The sequence below is a fragment of the Epinephelus fuscoguttatus genome, linkage group LG6 (genome assembly GCF_011397635.1).
Source record: "Epinephelus fuscoguttatus linkage group LG6, E.fuscoguttatus.final_Chr_v1".
Lineage (NCBI taxonomy): Eukaryota > Metazoa > Chordata > Actinopteri > Perciformes > Serranidae > Epinephelus > Epinephelus fuscoguttatus.
Window position 1 is genome coordinate 33,748,553 of NC_064757.1, and position 26,454 is coordinate 33,775,006.

A 26,454-nucleotide genomic window follows, 5' to 3' on the forward strand; every position below is an offset into this window, starting at 1 on the left:
GTTTTGCATCTCTTTGTGGTCTTTTTGTGTCTCCTTGTCGTCATTGTGTCTCTTTGTGGTCATTTTGTGTCTCTTTATGGTCTTTTTGTGTCTCTTTGTGATTGTTTTTTCATGTCTTTGTCTCTGGTCCTGTTCCCAGTAGGCCCCCTCAGTAATCCATCCACACCCAAGTCAGCAGCTGACTCTGGGTCCAACAACAGATGTGTCTCAGAGTTGGTTTTTACATTTCCACAAAGAAAATTCCCAGTCATTGCTTGAGTGTCTTTATCAGACTTGTGTGGTTCAGATGTGGTCATGCTTAGAAACAAGACCACACAGAGAAAACTTTTTCCAAACTTTAAATAAACTTTTTCATGTTGGCACAGTTACATCTTATTAGAAATGCTGCTGCTGGATGCTACATCCCTGTGAACAATCATGTGATTATTCCGCTTTGTGCTGTTTACGAAGCCTTTTCCACAGACGCTGCATTTGTACGGTCTCTCCCCTGTATGGATCCTGATGTGTATTTTCAAGTCTGTTCTTTGAGAAAAACAGTTTCCACAAGTGTCACACTTGTATGGCTTTTCACCTGTGTGGGTTCTTATGTGCTTTGTCAAAGTTGTGCTGAGCGTGAACCTTTTCTTGCATCGAGGGCATTTATAAGGTTTCTCCCCTGTGTGCACGCGAGTGTGATTTTTAAACGCAGAGGAATCTGCAAAGTCCTTCCCGCACTCGCTGCATATGTAGGGTTTCTCGCCGGTGTGAACCCTCATGTGCTTCTTCAGATTAGCACCGCAGCTGAATTTTTTCCCACAGGTTTGACAAACGTATGGCTTCTCACCTGTGTGAGTTCTCATGTGTTTGGTAACCGCTCTCATCTGGGCAAACGTCTTCCCACAGGAGTCGCACTGGAAGGGCTTCTCTCCAGTGTGAGTTTTCGTGTGTCGCTTCAAGGTAGATTTCTGGATGAAGGTCCTCTCACAGTAGCTGCATTTAAAAGGCCTTTCGCCAGTGTGGATTCTCATGTGAACTTTTAAATTTTTCAATAAGGAGAAGGTGTTTCCGCATTCCACACACGCGTGAGATTTGTTGTCATTGGTACCAGCTGATGTTGTGGTCCCATTGCGTCTCTCTTGTGATGTTTGTGTTTGGCCATTGCTACATTTATCCTCTGGCTTTGGAGCAATACTTGTAACTGATCTTGGATCTTCATCCTTATTTTTCTTGTTTGGTTTTGGCTCAGAATTTGTAGTTGAAGATGTCTTCTCTGCATTACGTTTCTTGTTTGGTTTTGGCGTAGTATTTGTAGTTGGGTTCCCATAATTCTCTTTAGGTTCTGCAGCATTTGTAGTTGATGTTGTGTTATCGGACTTCTTTGGTTTTGTCTCAGTGCTTATAGATGACGTGTTCGCGTGGTTTTTCTTTGGTTTTGGCTCAGGATTCGTCGTAGATGTTACATCCCTAGATTTCTCTTTTGGTTTTATAGAATCTGTAGCAGATGATGTTTTCTCAACGATGTGTTTATCCTTTGGTTTTGGCTCAGTATTTGCAGTGAATGTTGTAGATTTTTCTTTTGGTTTCACAGAATCTGTAATTGATGCCGTGTTTCCAGACTTCTTTTTTGGTTTTACAGTATTTGCAGCTGATGTTGTGTTCCCAGACTTCTTCCTCGGTTTTGGTTTGGCACTCGTAGTTGATGATGTGCTCCCAGAGTTCTTTGGTTTGGGCTCAAGATTTGTAATTGATGTGTTCTCCGCACTACGATTCTTCTTTGGTTTTGGTGCAGTTGGTGTTGCGTTTCCATGGTTTTGTGTCCTGCGATCTTGGTCTTGATACTCAAAGTCGCTGTTTGGTTGTGATGCCGCAGAATTAGTTGTGTCAGATTCAGATCTCACACATTCAATACGGATTTTGTCGAGGGGATCACCCTCTGCTGCACTCCTCTGCTTCGCTACAAGTTGCTCTCCCTCCTGACTGGTGCAGACTTCCTCTTGTTCCTCTTTAATCCGTGGAGGCTCTGGGTTCCCCTCGTGGTTACAGGGCTGCTGGTCAACAAGAACTTCCTTCTCCTCCTTCTTACAGACAAATGGCACTGGGAGCTCTGAAGAGACAAAACATGGAATATTAATATCCCCCCCCATGTAGCTTCATTAAGAATTGTACAATAATGTAGCTTTTGATGTATGACTTAGTATTTAAGTATTGGGACAGTATAAACGGAGCAATAGTCTGCAGTGAGTTTAACAATTTAGTCAGTCAGTCGGAGCTTTGCAATACTTTAATTCACCCTTTAGGGACTGAGCAGAAATGACTGGGCTGGGGTCATAAATAGTGGAATTACAAGTTTTCTTTTGCCCGAGGGGGCAGCAGTCCAACTGTTATTAATTTATTTCTCATTCTAGATTTAAAGCTACTTTATTCCAGCTTTCCCTTATGACAATGAAAAAAAGAAGTTAAATTTAAACCAATAAAGACAGCTTTTCTGTGCAGCGTGGATCATGAAGGTGCATTTTGCTATTATGTAAAAAGCAACAGCCATTCTTCGGTATCAAAAACAGTCACTGCCCTGCACTAACTCAACACCACTGTATCATAACGGTAAGTAGAATTACAAAATATTTAAATAATATTTTATTTGAGTCACTAAGTTACATGTCCTGATATTGATGAACTGAATTTCAGAATAGACTGCAAAATAAATTAACGTTAACATAACAATAACAGCGGCATGGTGTGCAGTGGTTAGCATTGTCACCTCACAACAAGAAGAGCTCTTAAAAATAAGAGTACAGAACAACTGATAAACTGTGCAATTAAACCAAATAGTGAACACAGTAACTGCAGGAAGTTGCAAAAGGTGCAGTTTCAATAATTTTTGAGCCGATTATTTCTTGTGAATATTGCATCAGAGGTGAGTTTTTTTGATATCTTAAGAATCGTTACACAATACTGTCAGAGGCAAAACCTCTGCCCTGATGGAAGTATCTGAGACAACATGACACAATAGACCGAGCTTTAGAGGTGACCCTCTCTTCATACAGATACTGTAGGTTATTGAAAGGAACACCAGTGATCTTTTCCAACTTTCCAAAAGTTCAGATCAAGATTTTACAAACAACAGATATGAGCAATTTACTAAATATGATACTGTCTGACAGTATATAAAAGCAGTTAAACAATGCTCCACCTTCACCAGCTGTAACATTTGATAATAATATTCTAAAAACATAATAGGATAATATTCCAACTCTCTGAAAGCCACATGCCCAACAAATACATTTTGCTGTATACTGTAGCACTTTTACTCAAGTAAATATCTTGAATGTAGGACTAGTATCACTACTTTTACCCAAAGATATGAGCAGACCTACTTCTTCCACCACTATTTGAACTTGTTTAATTGACAATTAAAATGACTTAAACAGCTTTAAAGCACATTCATTGAGATTGTTAATTACCTGGCAGGGCTACATGCACACACAAGTAACTTATTTATATAGACAGTAGACAAATAGCAGGATGAACCCGCAACAGCATCTGAATTTTTAAATACACACAACCCTACAAGTTAGAATAATGTCAAAGTATCAAATTAATCGTAGTGACCTGTCCTGCGCAGCCTTATCTGAGGCTTCAAGAGGAAATCCAGCAGTCTGCGCTGACGCACGACCCTCTCCTCGTACACAACAATAGTCTTCTCACACACTCCCAGTATCTCCTCCACAGCAACATTCAGTCGCTCTTTGATTAACTCCCTCAAATTCTCAACTGCAGACATTTTCACTGAATAACACTGAATAAACTTCACTCATTTGGCTGTAACTCACTCAAACTGTCTTTAGTGCAACGCTTATCTGAGCAAAAACCACTCATTTCCTGCCAGCGCTATTTCTTGCTTATCAATCTACTCATCAGAGACAACCTTCCAAAACTGAAAGACGGCAAGTCTTAGTTACCCAATCCGGATCTAACAAGTGCTTCGCTATAGAGATGACTTCATGACAAGCAGGTTTATAGGCTATTGCAACATATGAGTTGGAGTTGATGTCTGCCAAACAGCTGCACAAAATGTCAACTGCAAGCATCAATATTACAAGGACATCATTTTAGGAAAAAGAGTGATATGACTTTATTAAAGTGATGAAGTAAAACATCAACAATACATTCACTTTGTCTGTTTTACATAACAATTGTGCTCATTACATAGAGGTTAAGGCATTAAGACAACAAAGAGGCAATCTCTCCCTCATTTGTTCAGTACAATCAAAAATATAAACTCTGATTAAAACAATGACAAATTGGTTTTAACAGATTTTAATTATGTCAACCATTTTTGTGCTTTAACTGTCATGCAAGGCCAAGATTTAGCTCTGGAGGACTTCTCAGGTTGGCAGCCTGTGTGTCTGCTCCGAAAGAGTCCTTCTCAGTATCTTGATGCACATGAACATCAAAATCCCAGTGATTAAATATTTACAGATGTCTGACAAATTCTCTGTGTAACAATCCTCAGAAATCGAGATTCAAGACTGCCTCTGGAGACAGGCAACAGATTCTTCCAGGGAGAGGCAGGAAGATCATGAGATTCCCACCATTCATACTTTTGGTAAATACACTAAAAACATTTATCAAAAACAGCTTACAAAATTGCTTCAATTAAAGCATCTCAGAGTTATTTTGAGTCACCATCACAAGGCCCAAAACCAGTGAGTAGACCATATTAAGACAGATACTGGCACTGTGTGCAAAAGACAGCTTTCTCATTAGTTGCAATAAAATAACTCAAAACAGAACAAAGGTTTGATGACAAAATAGGGAGTGCTGCTCTGGGTTAAGACACGAGTTGATTGTCCAGCAAAGAACTGCATTTGTAAGTCAAATACTTGCAAGAAGATCATTCCAGGTCACAGTACATGCCCACTGTTTATGTCGTGATTGTCGATAAAGTGATTGTCTCTGTGATACCTCTCTTTGCAGTATTTTAGCATCTGATAAGACTCATAGATCATCCTCCCTGGATTGTATTTTCATCACCTCTCTAGTACCTGAAGCAACAAACTCTCAGCAAAGTCTGACACGAACTGGCTAACGGATTGAACTGGCATTATGATTTTATGTACAATGGTTTATGGTTTATTTTTGCACAATTAAAAAAACACAAAACAGCAAGAAAAAAAATAATTAAATACAGTGCAGGGAGAGGCAAAAAACCCAGAGGGCTTATTTAAAGCCTCCACCTAATGAAATTTTCACAAAGTTAATAAAAACTCAAAAGTACAGAAAAATACATAAAAATACATAAAATAGTACAAGTGATAGCAAAACTACTAGTAACAAAATATGCTTGACTGTAACAACAAAAGACAGCAATAATAGAATCCGTTTGAGAGCAGAAAATACAACTAGATGATATGTAAGATGATGTTAGTATGATAGGCATATGTATGTGTGAGTCAATGTGTGAATTATATGATAATTTATACTGCGTTGACCCTTGAGCAGTAGCAAAATACATCACAATAAATAAAACAGATTTAAGACAAGGACAAAAATACACAAGGAACACCCTTTACAAAGCAGCAGTTAAATGTTTTTTCAGGCATTTCTTGTAACACTTTATAGAGATGCAGGTTTTTGTCAGGTGGAAAAAATCATTCCATAATTTCGCTGCCCTAAATCTTATAGAAAACTGCCTTCGACAAGTAAGAAATTTAGGAAGATGAAGAGCTGAAGATTTACGAGTTAAGTGTGAATGTAACTGTGAATTAGCTGTAAAATAAGTTGTGAACTGCTCAGGAATATTCCCCTCACTAAAAAGTATTTTGTAAGTAAAAACACATGTTTGAAACATATTAATGTCATAAATAGTGAGAATTTGAAGTCTCTGAAATAACGGGGCAGATGAAGCGTATGACACTGATCTGGTTGCGATCCTAACAAAGCGTTTCTGCAGGACCAAAATTTTAAGAAGAGTAGTCGGAAAAGTGCTTGCCCAAACAATATTACAATATGAAAGATAGGGATAAATCAAACTATAATAGAGAATTTGGAGACAGTTTGCGGTAACAAGATTACTGACCCTCGTTATTATACCAAGAGATTTATGGATTTTTTTACTGACCCAGTCAGCTTGTTCTCTCCAATTCAAATTCTCATCAACATAAATGCCCAAAAATTTTGTACTGGCCACCTGAGGCATCTCAACAGACTCAATTATAATTTTGGATAAGTCTTTTGAATACGTTTTTTTGCCACTGAAGATAATAAAGTTAGATTTCCTTATATTCAAAGATAATTTATTTAGTCTGAACCACACAGCATAGGCAGCTAAGCCAGCATTCGCATCCTTCATAAGTGAATCAAAATTTGAATTAGAGAGAACAAGGGTTGTGTCATCAGCAAACATTATTGGACACAGGATGTTTGAAATATTAGATAAATCATTTATATAAATAAGGAATAATAATGGCCCCACAATCAATACCATGAAGTAAAAACTAAGAAAAGAAAAAAAGAACATCAACTGTACAAAGTCTGAAAACAGGTCATGGGACATAATGTACATGTACATGGTTTAGACCATTGGTTCTCAAGTAGGGGTCCGGTGACACCAAGGGCTCCTTGAGGGAGTGTGTGTAAGTCATAAGTCATAATAAGTTATGAGTGACTATACTGATCATCAGTTTCACTTCCTGTGCAGTTATCTCTTCAATGGTTGTTGACAACTTTTTGCATGGGTCCAGACCTTTGAATGCATCCACTCCACCCATTTCTAGTTGCCTGGAAACACGGTTTAACGATTTACAATTTACAAGTCTGTCTGTCATCAGGCAAGTCAACCATAGAATTGTAATCTTAATTGCATCTAACAACCAAAATCTTTTCAGGTGAAGGTCCCTGAAGTAAAGAACAGTACAAACCTCCAATAACAACTGAAACCAGGAGGAGTGCTAAAGCCTTATGTGGCTCATGAGGGAGCTGCATGAAGTTTGATAAATTGTCTCAGCGTTAGTTGGAATTGAATACTACTAAAAACATGAATGAAACATAATCAGGAAGTGTGGAGTTAGCAAGACGTGAGCTTACCAAACATCTGTAGCCCAATCCTCATTTCTGACTGAGGCTAGCAGTTCCAGGCTACATTAATTGCTGCCAAAAGGACACCAAAATGATTGACCTAAGTGCTATGACCGTGTTGCATTGTGGGTAATGTAGGCGCCAGATTTTGACAAGGAAGAATGCATGAAATAAAAAGACAATATTTCTGATTCTGATGCATCAATTTGTACAATTTTTAACCATCAACCATGAGTCCAACAGTGACTACATTCACAGGCACACAATATTCTGTCTTTAATATGGAAACAGCAAACAAACAGCATTAGTTTGAATAAGGCCTTTTTCCGACTGAATTTTCCGATTAAGAAACGTGCCGGTATTATTCTGATTTAAGGAGCATTCCTGGACACAGTTGGCTCTGTGCATTGTCATACAAGCATTGTAGACTAACCAAATAACCAGCAGTTTGCAAGGCTGTGGGGTAGAGATGCATGCCCAAAAGAAAAGCCCACATTTTTGGTCGGGAGGAGAAAAACACCTGCTTTTAAACATTTTAAAAGACTTGGATATCAGCAGGTTTTTGGATATGTGCAAATATCGCAATGCCGACCTTTTCAAGAAGATGGCTGAGGGAATGACGGAGGCTGCGTTCGCACTGTCGAACCACTCCACTATCAATGGAAAACTTTGAGCAATTTTTCCATACTTTGATATGATGAACTACACGTTAGGGCACGTTAGGAGTAAGGGCAAAAACCATAATGTTCCATGCATGTAAATGTAGTCAATGTTACAGGAGTGCCTTGTTAAATCAGTGGAGCACTCCTTAAAATACAATGACAACTCAAAATACCAGTAGCAATTCGACATAAGTGCAATTCATTTCATTATATCATAGGTCTGGTGTACCAAACACAGACAGTCTTTTAAGCAGTGGAGTTTTCTGTATCACTCATGTGTACTTTCTTGTGCTTGTGGAGTTTGTTCCATGTGGAGAACTTTTCTCCACACGCACTGCATTCGTAGGGCTTCTCCCCAGTATGTAATCTCATGTGTGCTTTCAGTTCTGTTCTATGACCAAACACCTTGTCACACACATCACACTTGTATGGCTTTTCACCCGTGTGTGTTATGATGTGCCTCGTCAAAGTCGTCCTGGTGGCAAATTTCCTCTTGCACTGGGAGCACTTAAAGGGCTTTTCCCCCGAATGCACCCGCTGATGATTTTTGAACGAGGAGGAGTCCGCAAACTCCTTCCCGCACTCGCCGCAGCTGTACGGCTTCTCGCCTGTGTGGATTCTCATGTGCTTCTTCATATTCACAAGCGAGCTGAAGCTTTTGTCACAGGTGTCGCATTTGAACGGCTTTTCCCCGGTGTGAACGCGGACATGCAGGTCGAGGTTATAACGCCGGTTGAAACCGTTTCCGCAGACCTTGCATTTGAAAGGCTTCTCAACAGAGTGAATTACTAGATGTTTATTTAAATCCCAACTCTCTCTGAACATTTTACCACAAGTGTCACATTCGAAAGTCTTCTCAACTGTGTGGGATTTCATATGAAATTTGTAGTTTTTGAAATTACTCATCACTTTGCCGCACCTGTCACACTTGTAAGGGTTATTATCGTCCTTGGTGCTACCGCCTGATTTGTTCCCATGGTTTTTATTTGGTGTTTCATTTGATGATGTGCCCTCATCGTGACGCTTCCCGTGCTGTGTTTCCTCTGAACTTCTGGTTGATGATGTCCTGTCATCCTTGCGTCTCTTTCTTGGTGTTGGGTCAGTGCTTTCATTTGACTTTGTGCTCCCCTCCTTACGTTTCTTATTTGGTGTCGGCTTAGTACTTGTGGTTGATGTTACTTTCTCATCGTTAACTGTCTTATTTGGTTTTCGCTTATTGCTTTTAGATGATGCTGTCTTCTCACTGTCAGAATTCCTATTTGGTGTTGGTTCAGTGCTTGTAGGGGATGTTGTGCTCTCGTCATTTTGACTCTTACGTGATGTTGACTCCTTGCTTCTAGCAGATGTATCTTTATTATTAGCTTTTTTATCTGGTGTCAACACATTGCTTCTGCTTGATGTTGCATGCTCATCAATTTGTTTCTTATTTGGTGCTGGCTTAGTGCTTGTAGTAGATGTTATTTTCCCATCGTTGGGTTTCTGTTTAGCTGATGTTGTCTTCTCACTGGTGCTATTCTTATTTGGCGTTGGCTCGATACTCCCAGCAGAACTTGTTTTCCCAGCACTGTGTTTCTTAGTTGATGCTGGTTTCGTACTTGAAGTCGATGTTGCTTTCCCATCGCTGGGTTTCCTATTTGCTGTTGGATCAGCAGTTTTAGCTGACGCTGTCTTCTCATTGGCTGATTTCTTACTTGCTGTTGTCTGAATGCTTCCAGGAGAGGTTGGTCCCCGATCTCTGTTTCTCTCATTTGGTGTTGGCTCATTATTTTCTGTTGATGTTGGTTGATCATCATTACAGTTTTCATTTGGTGTTGGTTCTGTACTTTCAGTTGACGTCGTGCCGTCACCGTGATGTTTCTTATTCTCCTTCACCTCAGTACTTTTGGTTGATGTTTTATTGCCATCGCTACGTTTCTTATTTGATGTTGGCTCAGCATCTGCATTTGATGTGTCCTTGTTGTTACGTTGCTTATGTGGTGCTGTTTCCGCACTTGTAGTTGATATTGTCTTCTCATTGGTACATTCTGTATTTGGTGTTGGCTCAGCACTTAAAGGTGAGGATGGTCTCCCATCTTTGCTTATCTTATTTGGTGTTGGGTCACTATTTACTTTTGATGTTGGTTCGTCATCATTACATTTCTCATTTGGTGTCAGCTCTGCGCCTGGAGCTGATGTTGGGGTCTCATTGTTGCATTTATTTGGTGTTGGCTCAACACTTCCAGGTGAGGTTGGTCTCCCATCTTTGCTTTTCTTATTAGGTATTGGTTTCTCATTTGGCATTGTGTTCTCACTGTTACCTTTCCCATGTGGTGTTGGCTCGGTACTTGCAGCTGATGTTGTTTTTCCACTATGTGGTTTCTTATTTGGTGTTGGCTCTGAAACTCTGTTTGATTTTGTGCTCCCATCACCAATGTTTGCTGGTGTTGTCTCAGTGATTCTGATTGACGTCATGTTCTCGTGATTTTGTTTCTCAGTTAGCGTAGGGTCACTATTTCCACTTGATGTTAAGTTCTCATTGTTCTGTTTCTTACTTTGTGTTTGCTCTGGATTATTGGTCGATACTGTGTTCTCATCAGCACACATCTTACTTGATTCCTCCTCAGTACTTGTAGCTGATGTGTCCCCATCGTTGCTTTTCTTATCAGACGTTTGCTCAGTAACTGTGGCTGATGTCGCGTCCTCGTCATTGCTTTTCTCATTTGGTATTGACTCTAGAAGTCTAGCTGGTGTTGTACCTCCATGGTTACAAGTTAACTGATCTTGGCTCTCCGATGTAACACACGAGTTTTGAGAAGCAGGTTGGTGGTCAGTGCTTGATGCTGATACTGCAGCACTCTCCCTTTCAGACTTAGGTGATACGTCTTTGTCTGAGTTGCTGGATTGAGGATCTTTACTCGCTGCACTCACAGTCTGGTCAGTGTCCAAAGGTTGAGACTGGTCACTGTGGACACTTCCCTCACCTGCTGGAGTCAACTTAGAAGCTTCAGTCTCTTGTTGCTGTGGAAGCTGCTGTCGTTTCTGACTGATGCACATTTCCACATGTTCCTCTTTAATCGGGGGAGTATCTGGCGGGAGCCCTGAAGGGAAGGACACAGGAATATGACAATGATGAAATGGTGTACACATAAAGGAAGTCCCCTTCCAAGGACTGAGAATGCAACACGTTGATAGCCACAGTTTATATCTTTGGTTTTTTAAAGTTATAATTTTTTGCGTCCTATTTTAAGTCTAAGGCATGACGTGTCAGTGTCTGTACTCCATCGTACCGCAGATACATAATCTGTAATCATGAGATACAGTAACTAAATAACTTCCACACCCCACAAAAGTTGTTAAACAAAAAATCAAAGCATTAACATTGTGTAAAAATGTCCGATAGTCAGAAAGATGTGCAGAAGATGTCACTATTTTCTGACATGTTATAGACCAATTTACTGAAACTTAAAACTTAAAACGAGCCATTTATATTGACATAGGGAGCGGGTCCTCAATTATTGAGATTGGCATGTTGCACAGCCATGTTTCTACAGTAGCCCAGATAGGACAAACGAACATTGGTTTGAGATAGTGCCAGTCATGTTTTTGGGTTGGTCAGCGTGGTTTGCAGCCCCTCCATGACAAGCAGCATCGGAAAAACACATATATTTTTTAGGTGAAATTGCTTCATTCAGTGGTTTTTTTGTAGTTAAATTAACCAAGTATTTTTGTTTTGGGAGAAGAATAGACCTTTGAGGATAATTCAGCTCCTGGTATGAAGACCTCAATCTTTGGTTATCAGCTAAGGTGAGCACACATTAGCAGGTGCTAGGGTGGCAGCCTGTGTCCAGCATGTAGAACAGCTTTGGAGAAACATTGATTTGTAGCATGAAACTGCTTTATTCAGTTTTTTTTGTGGTTTAAATCACCAGGCCTGTTTCTTTTGGAGAGGAAGAGACCTCTGCAGATAATTCGGCTCATGGTAAAAACCTCCTGAACGTCTAGATCAGAAATAAGGTGAACACACGTAGAAGGCGTAGGGTTAGCGGGGTGTGTGCGATGTGCCATACAGGGTAGGGGAAACACTGATTTGTAAAGTAAAACTGCTTTATTCAGTGTTTATACCAATTTTTATCACCATGCTCGTTTGTTTTGGAGAGAAAGGGACCTCTGCGGATAATTCACCTCCCAGTAAAAACCTCCTGAACAATAAACACTGATGTAATTTTAACTATGAAAAGTGTCAGCTGGTTGCAATCTGCAATCCTCACCGCTAGATTCCACTAAATCCCCCTGAATCTTACACACCGACCTTTAATGCCTGAATTAAACCAGTTAACTTGGTGTCAGTGGTTGAATAATAGAATAAAATACATATCTTTATTGTCCACCATGGGTGGAAATTTGTCTTTGGCTCAGCAAACATAAAAGACAACATTGTAAAAAGCAGACAAATAATCAGTAAGACAAGCATAGAAAGTCTTTACAATCAGCTCATTGTCTGTCTGTGATTTAAAACTGATCAGTCACATTGTTGAGTTAAGGCTACTGATGGCACTTGGCATTAAGGACTTCTTAAATACATTTTTAGGTGCCAGAGGGACTGTATAGCGCCTCAATTTGAGCTCAAGAGCTCAAACTGACCAAAGAGAGGATGGGAGCTATCTTCCAAGACACTCCTTTCTTCCTTCCTCGACCTTTTTAAAAAGAGTTGGGTCAAGGGCTTTTATGGCTTGCCAGCTATTTTTCTTGCCTCAGTTACAATCCTAGAGAGTTTTATGAAGTACTCAGTTCTCAAAGTAATGCGCCCACTTGAGTAAAACTAGATTTATTATCAGTGAGTAAGTAAGTAAGTAAGTGTCAAAAGTACACATTCAGTAGCAAAATGGCCCCTGTGAGTGATGTATTATGACATCATTAGATTGTTAAGACTGATGCATTAGTGTGGCAGTACAATTTTACTGCTGAAGCTGAATGAGGTGGAGCGAGTTTTACATAGTTAACCTAGTTGTTGAGCCCCCTCTAGTGGGTCACAAAATAAATCTGCACAAAATGCTGCACAAATTTCATTTTTGGACTTTGATTTTTGCAGTTTTATGAAATATTGGACCACAGCTGTTTAAATGAAACCACCTGTGAAGTGTGAACAGGGACTACTGTCTCTGTGGAAAAAAATGTTGGGGAACCACTGGTTTAATATTTAATAATCTAGTTTCTATAAGCTTTTACAAGTCTCTGCATTGCAGTGGAGTAAAAGTATAAGTAGCATAAATACATACTCTAGTAAAGCACATGTGAAACTGCATTAAAATGCAGTGCTTGAGTCAGTGCAGTGTCCATCATGGCTTCTTGCTGACACATTGCAGCTGCAGATAAAGGCAGTTGTAAGGTTAACTATTGTGCATGGTCTTATTCCCTGGAGAATGCGACTTCCGCAAATAATGTGGCATCACGTGCTTGGGTATGTGTTTAAAAAATAACCACATTAAAGTGTAGTAACGTTAACGGTCTAACTTCCTGAGTGAAATGTGACACCCAACAGTAACCCACTACAGCATTAGTTGTTCTCTCAATAAAACACGTGATCATTGTCGTTGTACCCGTCTGACTGGTCTGTCTGTGAGGTGGGGCTTCACATAGTAAAAAATAAAAAATGTAATTGAGAGATACTTCTGAACTGTTAACACAGATTGACACAAATTGAATATTTTTAAATATTTTCCTTACCTGTCCGGTGTAACTTTATCTCAGGTGACAACAGGGCGTCCAAAAGTCTGCGCTGACGAGCGATTTCTACCTCGTAGTTTTCTATCCTCCTCTCAAATGCTCCCAATATTTCCTGCGCAGCTGCGGTGAGTCTGTCACACACAAACGCTCTCATACTTTGTATTGAAGCCATTACTGAAGGAAATTTAAAACACGTTTTCCTCCGCTAAAACTTCATACAACTCCGACGTGCGTTCCCAGTTTACTTCCGTATCAGTCGTTACGTAATAACAACAACATCTGTCATTCAAAGCGAGCTCACACTGCCACCTACTGTCCTGGAGGCGACAAGGCACGGTATGACCCGGCCTACTCTAGTCTGAATCTCACTCCTCATGCATAAACCCAGTTGTAAAGTGGTAGAAAAGCCAGAAAAAGAGGTGAGTTCACAACATCACTGCCTAAACCTGACCAATCCGGCCAATCCCCTTTTCCTCTTTTGTTGGGGTATTGTAGGTAGGCAGTCTACTGCTTCAGTTTAAGCTGCTCTCCCTCCTGACTGGTGCAGAGGTTCTCTTCATTATATTCACAACGAGTATTAAACATGCTGATTGTGCTCCTTATGAATTAAAAAAAGAAAAAAGCACTAAATAGTGAGGGGAAGTGTCTTTATTCTTTGATTTTTGGGTTGCTGGACAAAGAAAATCCTGACAGTGAGAGCCTACATTTGAGTTGAGGACATCTGCAACTACATACAGCACATGAAGCACTTTTACTGTATTAAATTGGAGATATTCCAAAGTAAAAGTCTAATATTTGTACCTTGAAATAGCTAAAATCATTAATACCTAACATGCTAAAAAACACTAACTAAAATGCTGAAAAAATCTGAAAATGACTGATATATTTTCCAAAGTAAGAGTCCCACATATCTACCTTGAAACTCAAAACTCCAGGTGCTATAAAAAGAATACTCCGCAATTGCTTACAATGACTGATCTATTTGAGTTCAGGACGTCTCATACATACTGAAAATCAAACATTTTTACTGTATCATTTAGATTTCATTTTCCAAAGTAAAAGTCCCACATTTCTTATGTAAAACAGATACAATTCCTAAAACTTTAGGTGCTATAAAGAGACATTACTCCACGGTTCCTGCCATTGATTTATATATTTAAATCTAGGGCATCTGTGACTACACCAATACTGAAAATCAAGCATTCTTCCTGTATCAGTTTGGAGATTTTCCAAAATAATATACTTATCTGAGTACAGCTAAAATACTGTATAGCTGCATTTTAGCGGTATTCAATTTTAAGTACACAGTGTTGTATAATCTTCCTTTAATCTTTGTTAAATTCACAGGACGCTACACTGCTAATTTTAGAAAGTAAAAAGGACACGAGCAACCATTTTGATAGTCCATTAATCTTTTAATTAACTTATCAAGCAGAAATGTAAAAACTGTTTTGTCTGACATGTAACAGTGGTAGTGCATATAAACAGCAAACAGGCACATTTACAGTACATTTAATATCCTTTTTTTTTTTTAATTTAAAAAAAAGGTAACATATAACACTGATGTCAGTCACTCTCAAATGTTAAATCTGGCAGAATGTGTCGGAGGCTTTCGAACTTTTATCACTTGAGGTACAAATTCTTGTTAAACTGTAAACTAAAAGTGATTCAGAGAATTTGGTAAAACTGTAAAGATCACAGCATTATTTTAATTACATTGAACTTGATGTGCTTTTTTTTTTATAAATTTTTTTGATTGAAATGGTTTCAAAGAAATACTGTTTGCTGACGGAAATGTAAGTAATACAGTTTTAAGTGCTATGTCGTAGGCAACTGGATTTGCTCGGGTTTCTTGAGGATGCTTCACCTCTCAGGACAGCACTAAAACAGTCAAATAAAGTAAAACTTTACATTAAGATTTAACGATCTCATCTTAAGTGAAAATATTTACATTCATTTAGAGATGTACCTACTGCAAAAGTGTATTTAAATCAGTTAGAGAATACTTCTCCAGAAGAGTTTCAGCTCTATGGTTTCTCCTCAAGGTTTCAATTAAAATCAAACACGTGCTGCACTTATGTGGCTCCTCACATCTTCGAGTTCTTGTGGGTTTTGACCGTGAACTTGCGTCACACATATTTTTAAGGCTACTTGTCTATGTGCATTCTCATATGCTTTGCTAAATAAGACACATCAAAGAATCTTTTTCCACAGATCTTGCAAAGATACGGTTTCTCACCAGTGTGGGCTCTTCTAATGTGAACTGTCAGGTCACCACTAAGTCTGAAAGCTTTCCCACATGTTGTGCAAACATATGGTTTCTCACCTGTGTGGATCCTCATGTGCTTTTTCAAGTCTGGCCTCCGACTGAATTTTTTCTCACAGGTGATGCATGAAAATGGCTTCTCACCTGTGTGGATTCTCGTATGAGTTTTCAGTACTGACATATAACCAAATCTCTTCCCGCAGGTCTTGCAGATGTACGGTTTCTCGCCCGTGTGGGCTCTCATGTGCCTTTTCCACGCTGAGATGTCACAGAATGTTTTCCCACAGGTCTTGCAAAGGTACGGTTTGTCGCCTGTGTGGATCCTCATGTGGCCTTTCAAGTCACTGCTCTGCCTGAAAGCTCTCCCACATGTTTTGCAAGTATACGGCTTCTCGCCTGTGTGGATTGTCAAATGCCTTTTCAACACTTGCATGGCGCAGAAGCTTTTCCCGCATGTCTTGCAAAGGTACGGCTTCTCACCTGTGTGCATTCTCATGTGGAGTTTCAGGGCACTGCTAATTCTGAAACCTTTCCCACAGGCTTTGCACAAATACGGCTTTTTATCTGCGTGGATGAGTAAGTGAGTTTTCAGTACGGACATGTAACCAAATCTTTTCCCGCAGGTCTTGCAAAGGTAAGGTTTCTCACCCGTGTGGATGCTCAAGTGTATACTCAGTTTTGACTCAGACTTAAAATCTTTCCCACATGTGTCACATTTGAAAGGCCTTTTGTCTGCCTGAGTTTTACGGTGAAGCTCTGACAAATTAAGGCTGTTAACGCTGTCACTGTGACTTCTGCTTTTGTAATGTCTTTTTTTAGGTTCGGCCTCTGCATCTCTACTCGATTCTGAGTCTCCATGCTTGTCTGCTGTCTGATCCTGGCTCTCAGCTACATGAGAGCTGTGAGAGAGGAGCTGGTGGTCACTGTGTGCTTCTGGTATGTCGATTACAGACTCTTCCTCCAGAGTTGTATCAGGATTCAAATACAGAGTCTGATCTTCACTGTGGTCACTTTCCTCATATATTGGAGTCAACATAAAGGTATCGGCCTCCTCCTTCAGTTCAAGCTGCTCTCCCTCCTGACTGGTGCAGAGTTCCTCCTCTTCCTCTTCCTCTTTAATCTGTGGAGGCTCTGGGTCCTCTTGGTCCAGACTCTCCTGGATACAGAGCTGTTGGTCAGTGAGAACCTCCTCTCCCTTACAGACATGTGGGAGCTCTGGAGGAACAGACAACAAAGGGAAAATGATGCTGCAGTGATGTGAGCAGGAAAATACAAGCATGTCTTTAAACCATTATGATCTTATACGAGTCAAACTCCTGTTCATTTTTAAGGACTATTGAGGTTTTCCGCACCTATCCTGTGTAGCTTTATTTCAGGTTTCCACGCGATATCCAACAGTCTGCGCAGACGCTCAATCTCTTCCTCGTACTCGACGACAGTTTTCTCAAAAACTCCGAATATCTCCTCAGCAGCTACAGCCAGTCGCTCGTTCACAAACTCTCTCAAATACCCAACAGAAGACATTGTTTCCACATGACAAACAAAACAAACTAACAAAAGAATTACCGGCGCTGCGACTACAATCTTATCTTCCAGCTAATTCATTATGAGCATGCAGCTAACGCTACTAACGGTTCTATTGTTTACTTCCGCCGGTGTCACACTGTTAAGCTCCGACAGTGGACGTGCAGGAGCTTTTTCTTTCCGCTTCCACCTGATGGCTTTTAATCAAAAATCTGTGCTTAATTTAAGATTAAGGATGCACATCTCACTCGCTTCGTTTAACAAGGACATTTGGTAGTCATATCCAAACTACTACTTTTAATTGGCAGCCATCTTTGTTGTTACGTGTCAGATAATGATCCCCTATTAGAAACAAATGAACATTAAACGATGAAGTTCTGACAAGGCTTTATTAATGTTTACGAGCCAGTAGGGCTCTAAATTCTTAGTTTTAAATTTCCGACACCTATGCAAGATGTCAGGATGGCCGAGCGGTCTAAGGCGCTGCGTTCAGGTCGCAGTCTCCCCTGGAGGCGTGGGTTCGAATCCCACTTCTGACAGAAAAGTTTTGGGCGCGGTATTAACTCAGCCCATAGGGACTTAAGTTGGGAACCAACCGACTCGCCTGTTCAAGTCCCCCGACCTGACGAAATATGAAACGTGGCCTGGTGGCTGGAGAGGAGCAAGTTCACCTCCTGGGCACTGCCCAAGTGCCCTTGTGCAAGTCACCAACCCCCCCGGGTGCCTGACCAAGGTGGAGATATTAATAAAGTATATGTAAAAAAATTAGTAATAAAGACACACTTATTTCAAATTGGTGAGATGAAACATCCAAGGCATATTTTTCCCATAAATGCATCATAGCATTGCAACACATTTGCAAGATGTATTTTTCTATAATGATGGTTTTGTTTTCTTTTCAGAGTCAGAAAAAAATTCACAGATGGTCTGGTTTTGCAATGCACCCTAATTTCAACTTTCCACTTAGCACTTTTCCCCAGTTTATTCATTCTTACTATGTGTTTATATATTGCCCATACACAATACAAGGACTCTAATCCAAATCTGGACCCAAATGCAATTTAATCCAGACCCTTTATAAGATTTCATGGAACCTGAATCAATTTAAATATCAGCTGCTTAATCCAACCTTCTTGACACTGTAGAAATTTTGCAAGTGGACCACTAGGACATATATTTGAGTATTGCTGATATAAAGCTATACATTAGCAGTGCTCAAGTACAAGTACACAGTGTTTAGACAATGTTTTCATTTCACTGTTTATATAAATCAAGCAACTTTTTACAATTCGTCAGAACTCTTGTTAAATTCAATTTTTTAAATTTGCTGGATGTTACACTGCTAAATTTATGTATTTACTTGTTTATACGACAAGGACAAATGCATGAGACATTGCTTCATACGTAAAATACAAAGTAGATACAGGTTTCTACCCATGACTAATTTGCAACCCCTGTCCCTGGTTAGGCTTTTCGAATTAAACTTTAAGTTATATATAAATATAAAAAGAGTAGGCAGAACTGCTGAGATGTGAAAGTGCATGCAAGAGAGGGTTTATTCTGTTTATAATTATTGCACTTTTATTCTCTGATATTAACTGGCGCTATTTTCATAATCAGTTAATCACTCATCAATCATCAAACAAAAATGGCAAAGATGAGACAGAACTTGGTCACACACAAACGTCAGATAATGCATGAAAATAGCAAAGAGAAGAAGGCATGTTTGTATTTATTGGACTTCTTACATGATCATAAAAACAACAATGGTCAGTTACTCTTAAATGTAAAATCCACTTCAGGTAAAGATGTGCAGGAGGCTTCATACAGATCCATATACAGAACACATGGTTCTTAAGTACTTATTAAACATATTAAATTAAAGTGATTGAGAAACTTCAGAAATCAACATTTGGCACAACCAACATCCATCATGATCACACCATTATTTTAACATCCACTGCAGTGAACTCACTGTAAACTCATATTTGTCCTTGATTTGGGAGATTATGATTGCTTTAGACATAATATTGCAAACAAAATAATAAGTAATACAGAGTCATACAAAGGAAAACTTTACATTAACATATTGACATATCATCCTTACTTTAATATTGTACATTCAGTAAGAGAACTGTAGCTACTGTAAATGTGGATTTCATTCAGTCGGTGAACTCGTATCCACAAAAGCTTCCGCTTGATATTTTCTCCTCTGTATATTGATCCCAGGTGTTTTTTCACGAGTGTGATTTGAGTAAAACTTTTCCCACAAGTGCTGCAATTATGTTTTTTTGTTTACATGAACCACTAGAACCGAATAGTTTCCCGCATATTTTGCAAATACAAGGCTACTCGTGTGTATGCATGCTTTGCCACATGAGACATATCAATATATAGTTTCCCACAGGTCTTCCAAGTGCTTCTCATTAGCGTGGGCTCGTCTCATGTGGACCAACAAGTTACTCTTGCGTCCGAAATCCCTTCCACACACTTTGCAAGAATACGGCTTCTCACCTGTGTGGGTTCTCATGTGCACTATCAAATCATCGTTACGTCTGAAATCTTTCCCGCATATTCTACAAAAATACGGCTTCTCGCCCGTGTGGATTCTTCTGTGAACGTTTAGTGTTGATGTCTGACTGAATCGTTTCCCGCAGATCTTGCAAAGGTACGGCTTCTCACCTGTGTGGGTTCTCATGTGGACTTTCAAGACGCTGCTAAGTCTGAAATCTTTCCCACATATTTTGCAACAATACGGCTTCTCACCTGTGTGGATGGTCAGGTGTCTCTCCAGTGACGACTTACACTTAAATTCTTTTCCACACGTGTCACATGTGAAACACTGTTTACCTTTGTGAGCATTATAGTGAAACCCTGACAACTTAGGTTTGTCTATACTGTAACTGTGACTTCTGCTTTTGTGATCTCTCTTGTGTGGTTCTAACCCAGTATTTCTAGTGGATCCTGAGCCTCCGTGCTCGCCTCCTCTCAAATACTGGCTCTCAGCTACACGAGAGCTGTGCGAGAGGAGCTGGTAGTCACTGTTTGGTTCAGATCCCACAGAGCTTATAACTGAAATGTAGCTTAAATGGTTTTCCTCCCCCACACTCTGAGCTTCATCGATATCTAAGTACGGTGACTGATCGTCACTGTTGTCACTGTCCTCATAATTGGGAGTCATCATAAAGGTATCAGTCTCGTGATTCAGCACAAGTGGCTCTTCCTCCTGATTGGCACAGAGGTCATCCTCTTCGTCTTTAATCTGTGAAAGCTCTGGGTCCTCTTGGTCCAGACTGGAGTTCCCATCTTGAATACAGAGCTGCTGGTCAGCGAGAGCCTCCTCCTCCTCCTCCATAGAGGCATGTTGCTGTGGGAGCTCTGGAGGGACAGAGAACAAACGGAATAAGACACCTTTGTGATGACAGAGTAACACACATCTATGTCTCAAAACCATTAGGGCGCTACAGTGGGAGAAATAATTACTACACAAACTTGTTTCCAATATATCTATTCACATGAAATTTAGACAAGACATTGGTAATAACACAATAAAACTACACCAAAAACAAAAGAATATTTAACACACTTACTGAAACCTATTTAACACTTTGTGGAGAAACCTTTGTTTGCAATGTCAGCTTCAAGACATTTCCTGAACAATGAAACTAACCTCTCACAGTGTTGAGGTGAGATTTGTCTCGTTTGACCACATTACATTCTTCCATTGATCTACAGGCTCCTCATAAGGTTGTGTAGCAAACTTCAAACAAGCTCTTAGATAACAAGAAGAAAGTCTGTGTGGAAGAATGGGCCAAAATCCCACCTGAACACCCTGAGAGATTAGTTTCTTTATACAGAAAGCACTTGGTAGAGCATGCACACAATACATTAAAGCTGAGTCCTGATTTGAATCCAGCATGGACTTCAGCTGCATGTCATCCCCTCTCTCTCTCCTCCGTCTTTCCTTTCTTTCTCTAAGCTATAAGGGGAACTTAAAGAGCCTTAGATTACAGCGGCATACCCTCTAGTTACCCTGTAACTAAATGTAACTGATGACAGTAGAGCTGCATAAATTTGCAATCTGGCCTAGCGCAATATCCAAATTGCAGGAGCTGCAATTTTTTTTAAAGAAGGTAAAATGTGTCACTGCACCATACCATTATAAATGAGTGCTACTACAGAGATGCCCCGGCCTATAAATCATATTCAAGGTGTAAGGGGACAGGCTTGCTTGGTACAGTCTCCCAACAAAAAACACATCATCATTTTTGCTTTTTTTTTTTTTTTTTTTTTTTTTTGTGAAAATGAAATGCAAAAATTACCATTACAACTAAAACTGTGCCTCATGCAGCATTATCTGTCAAAAATAATCACAATTTGATTAATGATAGTGCTTTAGATTACAGTCTGCAGGGCCTGTAATTAGCATGTAACACAGTGTAACAAGGGGGAACTACCACTGCATGTACATGTATCTTACCCTGCAACTACGGAAAACAATTTATTTCGATTTCACGTGCCTTAAAACATGGAAAAACTAAATGAACTGCAGTTTGCTATCACAAGAGTATATTAACCATACACAGTATACACGTGATGCATACCTTGTTTTTTATCTTGCTGTATTTGTATTTATTTCCTAGGATGAAAGGAGGCCGTGCACAGAGCTGATAAAAGGTAAGCTTGCACCTTGAGGAGCTGTAATGCTGGTCAACCAAAACTGCCAGGGAAAAGACTGTTCACATTTTAACAATGTAGTTTGCTTGTTTGTTGGTATAAAACAAAATCACATATGATTTATTAAGTGATGCAGAAGTCATTACTTCCCTATGCGCCCTGATGTTTGCTCAGTTTTATGACCAAACTCTGTAGCCTGTAATTGTAATAGAAATGGTAACCAACAGGTTCTCTCTCCAAGTTCCTCCAAAAAAACATCAAGATTATTGCTCAGTGCGTCACAATACCCCAACAGAGTACGTAACCAGTGCTTAAAAATAACTACATAACTGCCTTTAATTTGCCCGGTGTGGCTACACCTTTTTACAAATTAACGCCTGTGTCAATTAGACGCCTGGTCTGGTTGCAAATCGGTTCATTTTTTAATAGAAGTATGAAGTATGAATGAATAAACCCAGCTTGTTGGCTACCTCAAATTACGTGTCCACTCCTCATATACCCTGTAAATTATTTATATTCCCGTGGTCCGTAAGGGTCCTCAGATCAAAATAATAAAAAGGGTTTTTTTTTCTTAAAAATTAATTCAAGTTGTTAAGGTTGTTTTAACAGGATAAAGTGGTTTTGTGTCAGTATGCTGGGTGTGGTAACTCTCTTTCTCTCTGTTGCTTTTTGGGAACTAGATGAAATTAATTATGTGTTACCTGAAACCTAATTTGTATACAAGTAATCATTTTGGGATGGGAAATACAATCACATTGTTTATTTATAATAAACAATGTGATTGTATTTCCCATCTTTACTGAGCAACAGTTTTGAGAGAAAGAAATTAAAGGTCTGTCCCAAATAAAGGCCTGTTGCTTCCAGTGATTTAAGCAAATTACAGCCTGGGCTATTAATAGAAGTTTTACGGTATACGTATTAGTCTGATGTACTGTTACACCCGGAGTACACAAGATAAGACAGCAAATTGATTCCAGAGTAATTATACATCGCATGCTGTAATCTTTAACCCTTTCCCCTGTATAATTCCACTTTACTGCATGTAACTTTTCATGTATTAAAATATCTGGACCAGATTTCATGTGAATGCAGTTAGCTGCATTGGAAACATGTTTCACGAAAACAATGCTGACGTGTTGAGTAACACACGTAACCCCCAACTTTAATTAAGTCATGCTGTGTGTTTTCTTAGGACCACCGATGTTTACACACCTATCCTGTGCGTATTTATCTCAGGTTTGCAAACGACGTCCAACAGTCTGCGCTGACGGTCGAGCTCTTCTTCGTACTCGATGACGGTCTTCTCGAAAAATCCAAATATTTCTTCCGCAGCTACGGCGAGTCGCTCGTTGACAAACTCCCTCAAATACTCAACTGAAGACATTGTTGCCTAGTTACAAAAATGGAGTAATGAATCTGCACTACAGCTACAATGTCGTCTAACGGCTGCTGCTAACGCTACTAGCGGCTGTGTTGTTTACTTCCGCTGGACGTCACACTGTTAAGTTCCGACAGCGGAAGTTGGGGAGCATTTAGTTCCGCTTCCAGCTGACTGATGGCATTTCATTCAGAACTTGTGTGTAAATATCATAAGCATTGTTTTGTTACCTCAGTAATTGTGTATAAAAATACACTAATAATAATGATGATAGTAATAATATTCTTTATTTATAAACGCTTTTCAAAACGGAGTTACAAGTTGCTTTACATGTCAATAATTAAAACAGACAAGACAAAAACAACAACTTTTAAAAGAACTGATAAAGGCACTTCAGTGTATAAAAACAGGAAATAAAAGACAGTCTAAATGAACTTAAAACTCAAGTAAAATCAGGAAAGGCTCTCTGATAAAAGTATGTTTTAAGAAAAGACATAAAAAGGGATCACTGACTCGACCTGATTTCTCTGGCAGATTGTCCTTTTTAGTTTTCAGCTGGGACTATGGAACAGACAAAAGACCTCTGCCCGAGGACCTCAAAGTACATCCTGGCATGTTCTGCACCAAGAGGTCGGAGATATAGCTGGGAGAGAGACCATGAAGAGCCTTAAAAGTAATCAGTAAACTCTTAAAATCTATTCTGGGACACACTGGGAGCCGATGTTAAGAGGCTGAAACTGCGGTGATGTGATCATGTCTCTTGGTTCTGGTTAAAAGTCTGGCAGCTGAATTGTGTACAGCCTGGGGTTGATAAATAGGTTTTTGATTCAGTCAAGAAAAGAGGCTGCTGAAGTCATCCAGGCGAGAAGAGATGAAGGCACGTAAAATTGTCTCTGTGTCTTTAAAAGCTGAAATGGATCCAATTTTTTTTTAAATATTTCTAACTGATAAAAACATGTTTGCACAAGCTTTGTGACGTGCTCCTCAAAACTTAAATTACTGTCAAACCAGACCCCTCGATTTCTTGTAACAGGTTTGATATTATCGCCAAGGACAGAAATAAGCAGCATGGAAGAGGTATTGAATCATTATCATTCGTGATGCATTCAAAATTTGAATCAAGTAAAAAGTGTCACACAGTGTGACTTGCTCAACCTCGTAGTGCAGCATGATCATCTTATCATTATCAGCTGTGTGCCAAAGGTGTGGTCTACTTAACAGTAAGTGCACCTGTGTCTCAGTACGATTGTTGATCTTGAAGAAGACCCAAAGGTCAAAACGTCATCATCAAAATAAAAGAAATGCATATGGAGCCAGTGTGTGCGAGACTTGTGTTCTGTAATCAAGTCAACTGCCAGTAACATAATTCTTGGTGTGCTTTACATTTGCCTGTGTCTGGGAGGCCCTTTCAGTAACCCATCCATGACTGAATCATCTCCCACATATTTTACAAACACGAAGCTACTTCCCTGTGTGCGTCCTCATGTGATCTGCCAAATTAGATGCATCAAGGCAACCTTCCCCACAGGTCTCACATACGTACAGCTTCTCACCTGTGTGGTCTCTCCTAATGTGGATCGTCAGGTCACGACTAGCTGTGAAACCTCTCCCACATGTTTTGCAAGTATGTGGTTTCTCGCCTGTGTGGACTGTCATATGCCTTATCAATCCTGAAATGTCACAGAACCCTCTGTCGCATGTCTTGCAGACGTACGGCTTCACACCCGTGTGGGTTCTCGTGTGGACATTTAAGTTGCTGCTACATTTGAAAGCTTTCCCACATGTTTTGCAGGAGTACGGCTTCTCGCCTGTGTGGGTTCTTAGATGAATGTTCAGTGAGGATGTCTGACGGAATATTTTGCCACATGTGTTGCAAGAGTATGGTTTTTCACCCGTGTGGGTTCTCATGTGATTATTCAATACCGATTTGCCACGGAATCTTTTCCCGCAGGTCGTGCAAAGGTACGGCCGCTCCCCTGTGTGGGTCCTCATGTGGACACTCAGGACACTGCTACATGTGAAGTCTTTGCCACATGTTTTGCAAGAATATGGTTTTTCACCTGTGTGTGTTCTCATGTGTTTCTGCAGTTGTGACTTATACTTGAAATCTTTTCCACATTTGTCACATTCAGAAGACCGTTTAGGTGTGTGAGTATTACGGTCAATCTCTGACAAGTTAGAGTTGCTAACATCGTTACTGTGACTTCTGATTTTGTGACATCTTCTCTTTAGTTTTGTCTCTGCGTCTTCAGCTAATCCCGAGTCTCCATGCTTGCCTTCTTTCTGCTCTTTGCTCTCAGCTACATGAGAGCTGTGAGAGAGGACCTGGTGGTCACTGTGTGCTTCTGATACCACAGAGTTTATAACTGGCATGTTGGCTACACACTCCTTCTCCTCTGCACTTAGAGTTTCATCAGGATTTGAGTCCAGAGTCTGATCTTCACCGTGGTCACTGTCCTCATGAGTAGGAGTCAACATAAAGGTATCAGCCTCCTCCTTCAGTTCAAGTTGCTCTCCCTCCTGACTGATGCAGAGTTCCTCCTCTTCCTCTTTAATCTGTGGAGGCTCTGGGTCCTCTTGGTCCAGACTGGAGCTCCTCTCCTGAATACAGAACTGCTGGTCAGCGAGCACCTCCTCCTTCTTACAGACATGTTGCTGTGGGAGCTCTGGAGGAACAGGGAACAAAATAGATAGGATACTACTGTGATTATAGAAAGCACCTGCGCAGATAAATACAAGTCTGTATTTAAACCATTACTATGGCTCACACTCCCCTCATAGTTTTATAGACCATTAAAGTTTTTACACACCTGCCCCGAGTAACTTTACTTCAGGTTTCCCAACGATGTCCAGCAGTTTGCGCTGGCGACTGATCTCTTCCTCGTACTTCACGATACTTTCTTCAAAAACTCTGAATATTTCTTCAGCAGCAGCAGTTAGTCTCTCTTTGACAAACTCTCTCAAAGACTCAACTGAAGACATTGTTGTTTAATTACTGATGAAACGGAAACAGTATCGACAACCAGTTCATTCAGTACTGTACGTTCATGCCATGTTATTTAAGTTAATCTTCTTCTTCTTCTTCTTCGTCTTTGCATTTTTGGCAGATTGCAGTACTAAGTTTTAGGTGCACAGCGTCACCTACCGTACCGGAGTGTTTACAACAGGCTCTAGTTTACACTAAATGA

At 39.9% G+C, this 26,454-nt stretch overlaps 3 protein-coding genes and 1 non-coding gene across 4 annotated transcripts in view; 1 reads left to right on the forward strand and 3 right to left on the reverse strand.

Annotated features, from left to right (window-relative positions):
* Positions 1-246: 246 nt before the first annotated feature.
* Positions 247-17,324, reverse strand: LOC125889670 (uncharacterized). Its single transcript, XM_049577714.1, has 7 exons — positions 17,040-17,324; positions 15,573-16,902; positions 13,735-13,738; positions 13,422-13,626; positions 7,971-10,795; positions 3,589-3,784; positions 247-2,083 (listed from the first exon to the last, which is right to left on the reverse strand). Exons 1-7 carry the CDS (start codon positions 17,209-17,211, stop codon positions 366-368), a joined length of 6,450 nt encoding a protein of 2,149 aa, XP_049433671.1. The 5' UTR covers positions 17,212-17,324; the 3' UTR covers positions 247-365.
* A 343-nt stretch (positions 17,325-17,667) lies between these two features.
* On the forward strand, positions 17,668-17,750 carry trnal-cag (transfer RNA leucine (anticodon CAG)). Its single transcript has one exon. It is a non-coding gene; the product is annotated as a tRNA-Leu (tRNA).
* Positions 17,751-18,749: 999 nt separating this feature from the next.
* On the reverse strand, positions 18,750-23,376 carry LOC125890918 (zinc finger and SCAN domain-containing protein 2-like). Its single transcript, XM_049579814.1, has 2 exons — positions 23,101-23,376; positions 18,750-20,589 (listed from the first exon to the last, which is right to left on the reverse strand). The coding sequence occupies exons 1-2, from the start codon at positions 23,270-23,272 to the stop codon at positions 19,598-19,600; spliced, it is 1,164 nt and encodes a 387-aa protein (XP_049435771.1). The 5' UTR covers positions 23,273-23,376; the 3' UTR covers positions 18,750-19,597.
* A 67-nt stretch (positions 23,377-23,443) lies between these two features.
* Positions 23,444-26,454, reverse strand: part of LOC125889671 (uncharacterized) — a 30,283-nt gene continuing 27,272 nt past the window's right edge. The window contains exons 7-8 of the mRNA XM_049577716.1: positions 26,077-26,248; positions 23,444-25,932 (exon numbers count right to left, since the gene is read on the reverse strand). Coding sequence (XP_049433673.1) covers positions 24,728-25,932; positions 26,077-26,248 — 1,377 coding nt within the window. The 3' untranslated portion in view covers positions 23,444-24,727. The remainder of the gene's footprint in view (positions 25,933-26,076; positions 26,249-26,454) is intronic.

Coding starts and splice junctions, on each gene's coding strand:
- LOC125889670 (XM_049577714.1), bottom strand. CDS start 17,211: ATGTCTTCTGTTGGGTATTTGAGAGAGTTTGTGAACGAGCGACTGGCT. Junction 3,785..7,970: donor GTGATACAGAAAACTCCACT/GCTTAAAAGACT, acceptor AAATGAGTGAAG/TTTATTCAGTGTTATTCAGT. Junction 2,084..3,588: donor GATAAGGCTGCGCAGGACAG/GTCACTACGATT, acceptor TTGTCTCTTCAG/AGCTCCCAGTGCCATTTGTC.
- LOC125890918 (XM_049579814.1), bottom strand. CDS start 23,272: ATGTCTTCAGTTGAGTATTTGAGGGAGTTTGTCAACGAGCGACTCGCC. Junction 20,590..23,100: donor GATAAATACGCACAGGATAG/GTGTGTAAACAT, acceptor CTGTCCCTCCAG/AGCTCCCACAGCAACATGCC.